Here is an 11,836-nt window from a genome sequence, read left to right as displayed (position 1 = left end):
GGCAAGACAACCCTGCACAGATTACCAAAGAAAAAAAAAACAGCATTAAGGGACTAGTGGATGGATTTTTTTTTTTTACAAGAGCATCAACGGAGTTGTGCAAGCGTTTTTGTTTGTTCCCTGCATTTTGAAGATGCTTGTTTTACAAACAAGGCCCAGTTTGACGCCGGATTTGCATATTGTTTATTTCTTAAGGATAATGCAGTCCCAACGAAAAAGGGTCACGATCGTGTGTTGGAACCGCAGGCGGTGAGTAAATCTGCTTCAAATATCTCTGTGTTGTTAACTTAGCTATCAGCGCGTAAGCACATCAAGTAAACAACATGCGATGTTGTCATCAGACTGCACTTTCCACATGTGCAGCTTAAAAAAAAAAAAAAAAAAAAGACGACATAAAGTGGAACTTAGTCATTTTCCAAAACCGCGCAAATATATACAGTTTCAGTACATACCACACAGAGACACCTTTGCTGATGCTGCTCTTGTTAAATTTCAGCCTCTGGATCTGATTCTGGATCATAAATATACGCTGAATCTGACTGTTAGCCATGGTTTGTTTTGGACGCTCTCAACGCAGAAGCCTACTGGCACTCATGATTCTTTAGCTCCGCCCACACGTCACGCCTCCAGCCGGTCTTGTTTACCGGGAAAAATCAGTACAGACTATCTTTCTCTTATGAATATAATAAAACTAAAGACTTTTTGGAGTTATGAAGGATGCAGTACTACTCTATAGGTACTCAAGATTAACATGATATTGAGTGAAAAACGAGCATTTCATCCCCCCTTTAAATTAAACAGAATAGAGTTTGAACTGATTCCAAAGGGGTAACTTGTCATTCTAATCTACTGAATAAAATAACTGGCTTATAAAAGTTATTCTTTGTGAGTCAGGCTCTATTGGTCATGACATGATGTATCTTTATTGATTCACTAAAAAGAGTAATTTGCTTGTGAACCAGCTGCGCTGGTCATGTTGTATGTTTGTTTATGTATATTAGTACACAAGGAAGACTCAATATAAATGTTGTTTGGACAATATTTTGTAGTTCACAGTCATTTTGTTGCTAGCATTAAATGCAGATGGCAAACTATATACATTACAAAATGATTAATTCTAAAATGTAACAACAAGACCCAAACTGTGCAGGTGCATAAATCAGATCAGCAGAAGGCAGGGACTGCCTTTTCATGCAGCCCACTGAAAATAAACAAAATGTAAAGGTTTGCTCTTCTTAAAATCGATACCAGGATTGATCAATTGAAGACAAAATGCTTTTTACCAGCCCTTTTGGTTTAGGGGGGCTTGTCTCTGAGGGTGCTTTGCAAAACATTGCATTTCATATGAACTGTGCACTGTGTGCAGATAGAATGTTTTTAGGGACGCCTGCAAAACAGAAAGAGTTGGTGGATTTAAGCCCCCCTCTCTGTCCTGAGTTTACACTGACTGATGCTGAGCTCTGTCGCCTTCAGCGCCACGGAAACCACTTGTCATCATGACAACCAACGCCAGCATCAGTGAGGTGCCCTGTGAATATCAACATGCAACCGGAACCACTCCAGTGAGATTCGAGACCCAATAACACCAAACAAGATATTAAATCGGAACCCAAATATAACCCAGATGTTCCTCCTAAAAGATACCCCTAATGTATTCCACAGACAAGTCTGCGGTTTACATAATCATGCGGCAAATTGTTTGAGATCACCATGGTTATAAAAAGAATGTGCCGATCATTCAGAAAGTGTGTGCCATCGTTAACACATTTGTCCAATGTGCTTTATTTTGAATCTGACCCAGTATTGCTCAGAACAGTGCACAGTCAGCTCCAGCAAGATGAGAGGGAATGAGAGAGCTTGTCTGTTCACGCTGCTGTATGTGACCTGAATCTGCAATGAAGACAAGCGCGTCCAAACACAAACCTCTTTATCTAGTGGAAATGAAGCAGCCATTCACACAGACATACACTGATGCTGCATATTGACAGGCAGAAACACTGTGTGGAAAGAGATGCTAAAGGGATAGTTTCAGCCAGAAATAATAATTTTAATAAAGCGTGTCAACATTTATTCATACTCATGTTGTTCCAAACATAAATGACTCACTTCTAAAGTAACGTAACATAAGGTGTAAGACTAACTTTAACAGTCTCTATTCACTTTCAAGGCATCTTTTTTGTTTTTCAATAAAATGAAAGCAAATGGACTGAGGATGCCATTCTGGCTTGGGGGGGGGGGGGCTGGGGGGGGGGGCTGGGGCTTGGGTTTGGAACAACATGAGGGCTGGTAGATGATGACATAATTTTTATTTTTTGGTAACTATCTCTTTAAGATCAGGGAGGCTGAAACTGCAGGCTGGATTTATGAAAAAGTCAAATAAGATGTCCTTGAAATTCTGAAATAAGTTTCTAAAAAAGGAGATTATTCTTATACATTATTATATTCACAAAAAAAACCTAAAGGACATGGGATAATTGTAATACTAGATGTCTGAATGACAAGCTGGGATGTGCTTAGAATATGAAATCCTGCTGTAAGAAGTGCATTCTGCAGTCCAGGACAAATGTGTCTTCGGGAACATCTGTATGGCCATTTAAATAGCGTGCATTTTTATAATATGTTGCATTTTTCGTGACTATTAAGAGGATATGCAGTGCTGGAGTGTCAAGGCTGGCCACCTTCAGCTTATTACTCCAATATACATCAACTCACTTATTAGCCACGTTAGCAGTCGCACTGGATTACAGCGTCTTTTCTCTCTTCAGACGCCTTCAAAGCACTATGGATTTTAATCTCTAGTGTTTAAAACCAAATCTGGCCACTTTCTGTCGAACAAGGGGATGATGGTGGAGGCGGCCAGCGCTGTAAAGCGAGTCTTATATAAACTTACACTTCAAGAATACGGTCGCCCTTTGAGATTCCGGCTCGGTCTGCCGCGCCGCCCGGTAACACGGCGCTGACGTGCTGCAGCGGGGCGTAAAGTTCTCCGTTGATGCTCCTTAGTTGCCCTCCTTCGCTTACTTGCCCGCGGACGTTGAAGCCATAGCCCGAGTCCGACTTGACGATGCGGACCAGCCGAGGCCCGGAGGTGACCGTGGTCGCGACGATGCCGGCCGGCGCAGGTCCCCGAGCTCATGCCGGAGCCGTTGAGAGCCGCCGAGTGAAGCGTGGAAGGACCAGCGGAGCAAGTGCCGTCTCCTTCGACAACATCTGCCATCTTTATTTGAAGAACTCCTGCCTAGTGCCTCCACAGCGGGCTCGGGCGCCGAAGTGCTACATGAGCTTATTGGCTGGCGGAGTGCGTCAGACTCCAGACGGGAAAGACTGACGCCAGCCCGCCCCCTGCGCGAGACACCGGCTGTGTTCGCAATGCACATTAGCGTACTGCCCACTACACAGTGCATACTGCCTATTTTTATTTTTATTTTTAAGCGTAACTGAAAATTAATCCAATAACTCCACGAATGTTTCCTGCTGTTTTCATTGATATGTAGCTATATGTCATAGTTAATGAAATAATCTGAAAACATTGTAGCTATTGTTAAAAATAGACTTCATTCAAACTGTATATCAAGCATTTGCTGATGGATCTAAAGATCCTAAAACAGGGAGAGCAGGTTTGGCTTTCACTATTTCATCATTAAACACTTCTGTTAATGGGAGAACATCAGATCATTTATCGTGATGGCAACATCAACTGCACTACAAGTGACTCAAATTTAAAAAGGTTAGCCTTTGTACAGATTCATATTCGCATTAAAGTCATTGCATTCATTCACTTTTCACAGTACACAGGGTATAGTAAATGAGATGAGATTTAAGAATATGAACATTATGATAATATTTAGGCCTATGTGGATACCAGCTCATAGGGGAATAAAGGGTATAAAGGTTGATGGATTAGGAAAACAGGCTTTGGAAAATGGGGAGATCATGAATAGCCCTATCTCACTTAGTAAATATGAAGCAAACGCAGTAATTGTGTGGCAACATAAATGGGATACAGGAAATACAGAACGTCAACTTTATGAAATACAATGATAGGGACTTAAAGAAGCACCAAAGAGGAAAATATTCTAACAAGATTTAGGGTTGGACATACTATGCTGAATAAAACCTTAAAAATAATATAAAAAAAACATCCAACAAGTTTTATGTGAGCACTGTGGAATAGAGGAATCAGTGTGTTATTTGTGTTTGTCGAAATATTATTCAAAGAAACAATGAGGAATGAACCTAGAAAGGTGGAAGTGGTTGATATAAAGCTTACAAATATATTTACTTATGGATTAGAGAGTTTATTTCTTTATCTTAAGAGAACAGAGTTGATTGAGAGAATTTAGACGTGTCATTTTTTTTTTATAGCGTTTTCACCATAACATTGGTGCTGCCCGATAAGAACGAGAAGAAGCACAGCTGGCGAGGCTGTTACCTTACAAATAAATGTGCTAAAACCATTCTTTTTAAAAAAAATCTTGTTAATAAGGATTCATATGCTTTAATGCCGAATTGAACTCATCAATTAATTAATGAACTTTACATACTGAACATAACTGAATCAACACTGAGCTGTCTTTACTGAACAATGATGCCATTTATTGTTGCCATTTACACAAAGTGGAAAAACCTATATATTCTAGTAGTCACATCAAGTTCAAATAATGATAAATTCAGTTTACACTAAAATAACAGTATTTTCTTTAGCAATAGTTAAGTGACAGCTCAATACTGCAGTAGCCTACATTAGAAAACAGTATGCAATAACATACTGAGTGTAAATGATCATATTTATTAAAAATTATTAAATGGTTGCAGCCTAACCATATCCAATAAGCACTATTTTATTAATGAGGCGTTTTATTAAAAAATGTAAAATATTTCATTTATTTTTATTGAAATTAAATACCTTTTCGATCTGATATGTGATGGGAAAAGGAGAAGAACGAGTTTGGCAAAAGGCTTATTCAATTTGAACTCGATCGATTGGGTCAAAATCATTGCTTTGGGTCTTTACAGCAGAATTGAATTATGTATAATATAAATATTTATTTGTATTTATAATATTATTGTGTTATTTATATATTATATTACTGCAATATTTTTGATATTTTTGAAACAATCTCTACACAAACACAGAGCAATAGTTTCTAGTTTACAGTAACATATACATATGTACATGAAAGTGTTACATTTATAATTAGGTTCCCCCCACTCCAGTTCACCCACGCATTTGAAGATGAAACGTCACACAACTCACCCTGCGTTGTGGGACACAGTATCCCATGCAGTGTCTTCAGATGCATATCAAATTTCAGCAAATGTAATCCAGGAATTCCATGCATGCAGAAAATGTACATACTAGCCTATTCACAGTATACACATTGCATTCTGCAATATACTAGGAGTTGTATGATAGCATGTCATTCCAAACACAGCTTCTGAAGCCTACTGATTTCAGTGTAGGCTAATAGAGTTATATTTAGCAGATTCTGGCAAATATAGTAGGTCCTCTAGGTATTCCATGCATTCAGAAATTTTGCATATGCTATGCACAGTATACATACTGAATACTGTCATAATAGTAAGAGTAGTATGCTATTATGGCATTTCGAACACAGCAATTGCTGCATTTCCATGCCTTGAAAGTGACTTCTTTCACATAACAACAAAGCAGTGCACCTTTGAAGACTGATTTAGCAACCAGCGTGGTTACTGAACATAAATGTTTTTGTCTTTGAAAGGAGATACACATTTTGAAAGGATACACATTTAAGTTATATTATATGCTTTAAGAGATTATAATAATTTTATTAAATTAGCCAAATTGTCAAACAGTCATTAAAAGTAATTTCTTCAGTGCTTATTTTTTAAGAAATAATAAAAAGTGTTCCACACTAGACATGCCAACAGTTACGAATTTTCCTTATTTTGGTGAATTACAATTTTAATGTAATTCTGAACAATGTTGACGTTAATTCACAGACTCTGTAAATTTGCATGCATGCTTTGGAGCACAGACCTGAGAAGTCTGTCTTATCAGTGAAGTTAAGTGCTTAAATGAAATGAAGATGTAAAAACCCATATGAAGCCACTGGATGACACCCACACTCCATTATTTTTATTTTATGTATTTATTTATTTATTTATTTTGATGTGTTCTCTTGTTACAAATGTTACAAATGAATAAAGTCATCAGAATCAGTAACAGTTTAGAGTTTAGAACGATTCCAAGAGCCTTGAGAGACAGCCCCAGCCCCCAAACCTCAACCTACAAAAATGATGATTAGCACATAATTGCATCAACATTATTACTAAAATTGAGTAATGTATGGTATTGCGGTGTTTGTAAGACATACAGTAGTTATTTGTAAATGTTCTTAAAATATAAACCACAATCCCGCCATAAGAATCTGGAAAACAATTTATGTTTCGTTGTCTCCTCCCTTGTTGTAGTTGTCTGTAAAGCAAAATATCTTCTTGAAAAAAAGTTCTCACTCATTTAACCCTAGCTTGAGTGTGTGTGAGAGATAGAGAGAGTGTGTGTGTGAGAGAGTGAGCGAGAGAGAGTGCTCTTGTTTCTGTTTCATATCAGGACACAACTCTGTATAATGACATGGGTATGACACAGGTATTACAAGGAGAGGGTGACTTATGAGGACATAACCCATGTCCCCATTTTTCAAAACGCTTATAAATCATACAGAATGAGTTTTTTTGAGAAAGTAAAAATGCACAAAGTTTCCTGTGAGGGTTAGGTTTAGGTGTAGGGTTGGTGAAGGACCATAGAATATACAGTTTCTACAGAATAAAAACCATTACACCTATGGGATGAACACACTTTACACAAAAACAAACATGTGTGTGAGAGAGAGAGAGAGTATGAGTGTGTGTGTGAGAGTGTGTGTGTGTGAGAGAGAGAGAGAGAGAGAGAGAGAGAGAGAGTATGTGGAGGTACTGAATGCTATGCACTTTTATATCTCTTTCACCATTTATTTCTGTATTTGTAACAGTTCAGTTTGTAACTTGAAATGCTGGGTGATCTATCTGGTGATGATGGGGGGGGGGGGGGTCAATGCTCCTGCTCTGACTCTTTGCCTGCATCTTTGCTGACGGACCCTCCATGCCTTTCGCTCATATCTCTTCTCTGAACAATGTTGACGTTAATTCACAGACTCTGTAAATTTGCATGCATGCTTTGGAGCACAGACCTGAGAAGTCTGTCTTATCAGTGAAGTTAAGTGCTTAAATGAAATGAAGATGTAAAAACCCATATGAAGCCACTGGATGACACCCACACTCCATTATTTTTATTTTATGTATTTATTTATTTATTTATTTTGATGTGTTCTCTTGTTACAAATGTTACAAATGAATAAAGTCATCAGAATCAGTAACAGTTTAGAGTTTAGAACGATTCCAAGAGCCTTGAGAGACAGCCCCAGCCCCCAAACCTCAACCTACAAAAATGATGATTAGCACATAATTGCATCAACATTATTACTAAAATTGAGTAATGTATGGTATTGCGGTGTTTGTAAGACATACAGTAGTTATTTGTAAATGTTCTTAAAATATAAACCACAATCCCGCCATAAGAATCTGGAAAACAATTTATGCACTGTGCACTAATGTTTGTTCAAAAAGGCATTTTGCATTGGCATTGAGTGAACTGAAATTAAAAATAAATGAAACTTGTGAATGTTATAAAACAAATCCATTCTGTGAGATTAAGTTTGAACTTGAACATTCTTTGAATTTGAGATAAAAGTTCATTTTTTTAGGCTCCGAGTGCCCAAGAAAGAGTTCTAAGTTCCACCACAAGATGGAGACACATAATGGAAATTTTTATATTTTATGAGATCCAAGAAAGATTAATGCAGTTTATATTAATGTAGTAATTTGCAACTTGTCTGATCACAAAAAAAATAAAAAATAAATTAAAAAAAATTTACACCAAAATAAATCAAATGAAATGCCAGTGGGATAATAAAAATAAAAATACAATGTGTGTAAAAAAAAAAAAAAACGTATCGAATAGAGAAAATGGAGAGATGTGTTGTTAACTTTAGTGTTAGCTTAATATTAGAATGGAGGGACAATAACAGTTGTTGTGATCTGAAGTGGCTTCTTATCACACACTAAGGCAGATTTCTTTTTTTTTAATATAGTATTCTGTACTGTTATAAAAGCGAAGTAATTTATCATGGTATTATAAATATACTTTATATTTATTTATATTTTTGGAAGGTCTCCTCGCAAAGCATAATAATGCTGGTGACCATGATGATGTAGTCATTCAAGTCCACAGTGCCATTTTTATCTGCATCCAGAGCCATAAAAATCTTGTCCAGTTTGGCTGGGTTAGAGGCGTTCTTTAACAAACACAACATTTTAAGTTAAGCATTTTTAATTCAAATTTCATAATGAAATGAGAAATGAAATTTCAACTGGTCAGTTTATGAAAGTTCTGCAGTGCCTCTCACCTCAAAGATCGGTCCCATCTCGTTTATGAGAAGTTCCTTGAGCTCGTTTTTGCTCAGGGTCTTTTTGTCTCCCTCCTTTTCTGAGTATTTGTGAAAGACTGTAATCACCGTAACTATTGATTCAAGGAGACCTGTGAAATTGGTGTGATACACAGCAGGTGTGTAATAAATAAAAATAATATTAATAACAATCAAACAAAACTCATTGTTTACAACATCCACAATCATTAGTAATGGAGATGTCAGCAGTACAATAATATGAAATGCCCAGCAAAAATATAAAACACACAACTGGTTACAGCCCTCTGGAGAAGGGCCGGACCATAATTGTCTGAAGAGTGGGAGTTTTCAGAAAAGGAGGGATAAAAAAAAAGCACAATCAGATTATGGCCAACACCCTACATGCCCTTTAATTAAAACAGAATAGAGAGACAGAAAGAAATATATCTTCTTGATCTTTTTCATTGGTCATCTGATCCACCATCAACTGACTCCTTTTCCTCTGATTTCTTCTTAACACACAAACTCTTAAACTATTCTACTAATCAATTAATGGCCGAAAAACATATAACATATACGTATAAACTAAGCTACCCTTCAAAGAATGCAATTAATGTGCAGATGTTGAACCCATCAGACTTTTATAGTCCAGCAGTGGGATGCATTAGTTAATTTTAAGCAGTAAAAACAATTCAGTTAAAAGTCTCTTACTTGACATGGTGTTTCTGGAGTTCACAGCGTGCAAGAACTGAAAGAAAATGGGACAGTCCGAGTGAGGACTGAAGGGACAGACTGGGTGTTATAAAGAAATGTCACCCCCAAATTCATCCCCTCCCACAATCCCAACCCTTAACGCACAAACATAGCTACCTAAATTTATGTCCCTCTCTCTACTCTTACTGTGCTCTCTCACTATTATTGTTCACTCCCTTAACCACAAAAAAAAAAAAAAAAGGAGGTGGTAGAGGCATCTCTTGTCCTTGTTTAGTCCTTAACTCAGCTGGCTGAACCAACTTCTAATCGCACACCAACATCCAAAAAGTTTCCCGCTGGTCATTCTACAGAAACGTCCACATTTGGTATGGCAAGATCTCTTAAAATTGATTTCTTTTTCTAAAATTTAAACTTAGACCACATTATTAGATTACCCTTTGACTTTATGAGTACACATAAATTACAGCTTAATGATTTTTTATTTTTTGTGTGCATGTATTTAAAAACCGCATACACCATTTTTTTGTCACTGGTGTTACCTTACTTCTTTAGTGATATTAAAGGTGTTATGAAATATTTTGTAATTTTTTTTTCAGCACATGCAGTCAGAGGTACAGAAAATTAATGATGATCTAACTAATACGGTGATTATGTTTTATTTATTTTAATCAGGTTTGTTAAAAGTGTGACTGAATGATGTTAGTTCAATTGCACAACCATGTATTTGCTATAACAATGAAAATATTTGAAAAAAAGGTTTTAAACTAGCAATAATACAATCATTTAAAGCTTAACTCTTAAGTGCAGCAGAATTCAATGAATTTAAAATGATCATTATGCCACATATGACAGATTTTATTTAATGTGAAAGAAAAAAAACACAGTAACACCAGTGACACAACAAATCACCAGTGACATACATAACATATACAAATGACTCATTTCATAAGAACTGAAATCAGAGTTAGAAAAATATCATAGACAACATTTTAACTTAACATTTTAACTTCATTTCTTCACCATTTCATATCTTCGTTTCTAACCGATGATCTTGTCTTTCAGTTTCTCTATTTCCCTTTGTTTCCTTTGTGCATCTCTCCTGCGTTGTCTCCTCCCTTGTTGTAGTTGTCTGTAATGCAAAATATCTTCTTGAAAAAAAGTTCTCACTCATTTAACCCTAGCTTGAGTGTGTGTGAGAGATAGAGAGAGTGTGTGTGTGAGAGAGTGAGCGAGAGAGAGTGCTCTTGTTTCTGTTTCATATCAGGACACAACTCTGTATAATGACATGGGTATGACACAGGTATTACAAGGAGAGGGTGACTTATGAGGACATAACCCATGTCCCCATTTTTCAAAACGCTTATAAATCATACAGAATGAGTTTTTTTGAGAAAGTAAAAATGCACAAAGTTTCCTGTGAGGGTTAGGTTTAGGTGTAGGGTTGGTGAAGGACCATAGAATATACAGTTTCTACAGAATAAAAACCATTACACCTATGGGATGAACACACTTTACACAAAAACAAACATGTGTGTGAGAGAGAGAGAGAGTATGAGTGTGTGTGTGAGAGTGTGTGTGTGTGAGAGAGAGAGAGAGAGAGAGAGAGAGAGTATGTGGAGGTACTGAATGCTATGCACTTTTATATCTCTTTCACCATTTATTTCTGTATTTGTAACAGTTCAGTTTGTAACTTGAAATGCTGGGTGATCTATCTGGTGATGATGGGGGGGGGGGGGGGGGGGGGGTCAATGCTCCTGCTCTGACTCTTTGCCTGCATCTTTGCTGACGGACCCTCCATGCCTTTCGCTCATATCTCTTCTCCCTTTCACCCAAATTACTTACTCTCTTTCTTTTTTGTGTGTCAATGTCACGGACATAGCTCTGTTTCCTTTTCTGCAAATACTCTGCTCTGCGTTCAGGATCAGCATCCCTACGCTTTCTGTATAGTCGCTGTTTCTCAGCTGCGCTCAGTTTAGACATACCCTCAATTTAGAAATACATGACCAAAGGAGGATTAACAATGACAAAGAAAAGTTAGAATCACAATTTTAGGGCTATTTTATGCAAAATAACTAAATGAATAGCTTTGAACAAAGTTTATCTATAAAAGGGAGTCACTGGTGTTACTGATCTTCACTGGTGTTACCCATAAGGAAGGTGACACCAGTGACAGTAACACCAGTGACAATTTTCATGAAAACTGCATTTTACAAAATGGCTGCTGCAAGGTATCAAACCACATGTTGTCAATCATGGTGTACTCACTAAATTAAGTAGTTTAATCCATTTGTATTCTAGTTTTTTACAATGCCTAAACAATAAAAGAGGTCATACCAGTGACTTCAACTAAAAGCTTCATATGAAATCATGAGATAAATGAGAAGATTTCTGATAATTGAAAAGAGACAGTGGACTTACCATGGGCTTCTCTTCATAGATCTCCAGAAAATTGGAAGAAGAAAGTCGAGTGATGTCATCAGCATGACGGTTATTTCAAAATAAGAGCTTTTTTGTTAAACGGTAACACCAGTGACACAACTCCAGGGGACCACTACTTTCATTATATATTTTATAATATTTATTTAGCATTTTGTTTTTTAATGTAATTTACATCATATATTTGATAGTTATGGACACAT

The 11,836-nt window shown here is 36.8% G+C and overlaps 1 protein-coding gene and 1 pseudogene across 2 annotated transcripts; one reads left to right on the top strand and one right to left on the bottom strand.

Moving 5' to 3' along the window:
* Positions 1-11,836, top strand: part of LOC113059105 (tripartite motif-containing protein 46-like) — a 433,352-nt pseudogene that overhangs the window by 393,015 nt on the left and 28,501 nt on the right.
* On the bottom strand, positions 7,299-11,670 carry LOC113059101 (ictacalcin-like). Of its 2 annotated transcripts, XM_026227362.1 has the most exons (5): positions 11,616-11,670; positions 10,218-10,326; positions 9,195-9,231; positions 8,484-8,614; positions 7,299-8,372 (listed from the first exon to the last, which is right to left on the bottom strand). In XM_026227362.1, the coding sequence occupies exons 2-5, from the start codon at positions 10,218-10,220 to the stop codon at positions 8,229-8,231; spliced, it is 315 nt and encodes a 104-aa protein (XP_026083147.1). In that variant the 5' UTR covers positions 10,221-10,326; positions 11,616-11,670; the 3' UTR covers positions 7,299-8,228. The 2 variants fall into 2 exon arrangements, with proteins under 2 accessions (XP_026083147.1, XP_026083148.1); XM_026227363.1 differs by lacking the exons at positions 10,218-10,326; positions 11,616-11,670 and having other exon boundaries at positions 9,195-10,027.

The sequence above is a fragment of the Carassius auratus genome, chromosome 41 (genome assembly GCF_003368295.1).
Source record: "Carassius auratus strain Wakin chromosome 41, ASM336829v1, whole genome shotgun sequence".
NCBI classification, from domain to species: Eukaryota; Metazoa; Chordata; class Actinopteri; order Cypriniformes; family Cyprinidae; genus Carassius; species Carassius auratus.
The sequence above is the reverse complement of the archived record's forward strand: the minus strand, read 5'-3'. Positions and strand labels throughout refer to the sequence as shown.